At 28.0% G+C, this 3,566-nt stretch overlaps 1 protein-coding gene across 1 annotated transcript; it reads left to right on the forward strand.

Annotated features, from left to right (window-relative positions):
* The first annotated feature begins 900 nt into the window (after window positions 1-900).
* On the forward strand, window positions 901-2,573 carry LOC147816040 (THAP domain-containing protein 1-like). Its single transcript, XM_087156208.1, has 2 exons — window positions 901-1,134; window positions 2,311-2,573. Exons 1-2 carry the CDS (start codon window positions 1,064-1,066, stop codon window positions 2,480-2,482), a joined length of 243 nt encoding a protein of 80 aa, XP_087012334.1. The 5' UTR covers window positions 901-1,063; the 3' UTR covers window positions 2,483-2,573.
* The last annotated feature ends 993 nt before the right edge of the window (window positions 2,574-3,566 follow it).

Raw genomic sequence — 3,566 nt, forward strand, 5'->3', positions numbered from 1 at the left:
TAGAAATTTTTACTTTTACTTTAAATCGGTTTTTTCTTTGCTTTATTTAAAGATAAAGGTTCCAAATTTGAAATAACTAAACCTTTAAGAAACAATTCAGAGAATCTTTTTATAACTATTAATATTTTCAATACACAAAAAACTTGCGTTATAAATACTGCATTATAAAAAATGAACATCAACTCATTTTTATAAATATATGCTTATACATTACAATGTTACTCAATACGCAAATTAAAATCTAATAATGCTGGTAAAAGTGCGACTCCTTGACCCTATGCTATTAGTTAAGATAAAAAAAGTCCAACTTCAGCTTAATTAACATTAATTAACATGATTAACATAACATCATTTTATGTATACATAAAATGAACATTTTTTAAATCCTATGACTCCATACACATTTTAATGTAAAAATGTATAAATTATTTTAAGTAATATACTGTACCGAGTACAGGATTTTTTTAATATTATAACCGTCATTGAACAGCCACCCCAATTTTAGGGTTTGACTACTTATGTTCAACTCCGTAGCCTTGTAATTATGAACCCAATCCAGAAGACAAGATAACTCCTAATCAAGTATCGGTTGCTATTTTGCCTTGTAAAGGGCTTTTTGATGGAACTAAGCCCGCATTTGCCTTACATGGAGAGGAAGACCGCGAGAACCTCCCACGGTTAGCCTGACGGCAAGGGGACTCTAACCCATGATCCGTCTAACACTGAGAATATTTCAGGTCAGCACTGTTGTCGGTGCCAGCCGGATGTGAAATTCGTATCGACCAGCCATGACTGGGACACGAACCCGGTTCACCTCATTGGGAGGCAAACGCTAGATCCCTGAGCCATCGTGGCTCGAGTACAGGAGCTTGTTTGGATTGGAGAATAAAAAGACCTTAGAGGAGTAATTGGGGTAGAGAGCGAACAACCCTATTCAACCCGCACCAAAGTAAAATCACGTGACTTACGGCAAGCGAGTTTTCTTCGCGGTCGCATTCTAATGTTATTTAAATGGACGTCTAGTTCTTGCATCAGCTATCTCGTTGAATGATTTGAATTAAAGATGGTTTTATCTTGTTGTGCTTATGGATGTAATGAGAGGCAAGTCACCGGAGGTCCTATAACATTTCGCAGGTAAGATTTCGCATTATTATTCATTATTTTTACAATGATGTTTAAATAACTGTCCATCGTACACGTGTTGTTCACTTATTTTACTTAGAAATGTTAATTTTTTAAGCATTTAAGCACTATTTAAAAATCTAGAATGCATTATTATAATATGCTAATACTATCTGGCTCAATTTTTTTGTCCTTTTAACTATTTTTATTCCCTTTAGGGCATTTCAATTATAAGTTCTTCTTTTTTCACTTGGCGAATTTTTTTTCTCGCCAAATGACATGTAAACAAACTTTTTAAATAGAATGCGTACACTTATTTTGTTCATAATTATGTACAGAGATAATTAATTCTTTATTATTTTATGGTGGTATAAATTTATTTATTCTTTGTTTTAAATTTTGATAAGTTTATGATTTTATTTTTGAAAGGAAATTTCAAGCTGTTTTGTTTTGCATGTTAGTGAAATGAATAAATTACGTTATTAATGGAATTCGTTTTATACAAATTGATTGAATTTTCGCTGTATTATATACGATGAACTGATATTTTCACATTGATAATTAATTTACATCTCATTTAGTCCCATTATGTATTACAAACACTGATAATTCTTGCTTGGTACTTTTCTAATTTTTAACTGGAATAGTATTTATTCTATTGCAAAGATTTTTAATTATTAGGCATACATTTTTAAAATCTATGATATTATGCCATTAAAAGCTAATTTCTGTGTCCAAAATAACATCATTGAATTATTATAAAATAATTTAAAAATCTTTTTTAATGTCTATACGTGAAATATAAAACTATGTCATGCATCAAACAATTTTATGTTCATTTTTAAATAATGATAAAATTAATGTTAAATTAATTTTTTTCTGCGTATGTAAATCTACAAGTTAATTATTACAGTTACATATTATCTTACATTTTAGCAAATACATTTATAGTACAAAAATGTCATAGTGAATTGTTATTTTCATAGTTACTTTTTCTAATGTAAACTATTTCAAGATGAACTCTCTTTATGCTATGTAATTTTTTATTCAAATTTTCTTTTATATTTTATTATTTTATTATTCTTTTCTTTGCTCATATTTTTATATAGTTAGTTTTATTTTATTTTTTTACTTATTTTTTTGATAAAAAAATATTTATCCACTGAAACTGAATTGTTTGGTTTCCAGTTTTCCAACGGATGCTGAAAGAAAAAAACTGTGGTTGACTAAAATTCGAAGAGATGACTGTACTCCTTCTAAATGCTCAAAAGTTTACTCAAAACATTTTACTGAGGATTGTTTCGACCGTCAAAAATTTGGAGGCACTTGGTTGACAAAAGATGCAGTTCCTACATTATAAAAAAGTAATTTGTATTGAAAAATTGGCTTTGATAGTTATCTTTTAACTATTTTATGTTGCATTAAAAAAACATGTTTCATTACAGTTCTAAGTGGTGTGAAATTATTGCTCCAAACATACCCAAAATGGCTAAATTGATACTCCAAATCCAATGAAATTTGCTACTCCATACTAATAACCTCACTTGTGCACTAGAATTAACCAACTCTAGTGTTTGATACTCAAAATTATTGGTATATATTTCTGAAAGATGCACATTTATATTAACATAATTATCAAAGTTTCTTTTCGTAAACCAATATAATCTTTTCAAACTTTGGAATACATTTTAAAAATGAATAAATCTCAATGACCCAAATGACTGCAAACTTTAATTATATAGTTTTTTTTCTTCTTTTAAATATTGCATTAAAAACGACTTAAGTAGATATATAATTGATATTTTAAGAAAATTTGGATAGAAAATTAGAATCACTCAATTATGGATAGCATAAAAGTATTCTTTCTTCTGATAGCATAAAGTATCTCTTCATTTGAGGAAGATCTCTTTTGTAAAAATGTGCATATTTACTACAATTCACATTCTATTCAGTAAAACTAGTTGAAAAAAATTTTTCATGTGACGTCTAAAATATTGATTAAAAAAATTTTTTATGCATTATTTTTATGATAATCGATTTTTAAAAAATATAATTTATTGAATTCATTTACATTGGGCAACTTCATTAAGTTGAACTTTTTTAAACATTACGATGATAAGATAATAAAAATATTCGGTTGACAATTGATATTTTGAGGAAATTTACAATTACTTTTTAAGATTAAATTGAATTCTTTCTTCTTAGAGCCTAAAGAATTGTTAAAGTGTGTATGTGTATCAATGCATTATTTCATTATAAATTTTTAAAAAGTACAATTTTTCTATAATAAATATTTTGAGCAACTTTATGAATTAACAATCATACGGCAAATAAACTCAGACAATCAATCGCCGGTTAAGCTCTCCCGAAAATTTCATCATCTTCAGATTCCAAAGGAACAAATCCAAATTGGAAACCACCTGAGGTGATCGATTATCTTGCGC

This window comes from Parasteatoda tepidariorum, chromosome 2, assembly GCF_982258835.1.
Source record: "Parasteatoda tepidariorum strain Cologne lab strain chromosome 2, Ptep-v5.0, whole genome shotgun sequence".
Classification (NCBI taxonomy): domain Eukaryota; kingdom Metazoa; phylum Arthropoda; class Arachnida; order Araneae; family Theridiidae; genus Parasteatoda; species Parasteatoda tepidariorum.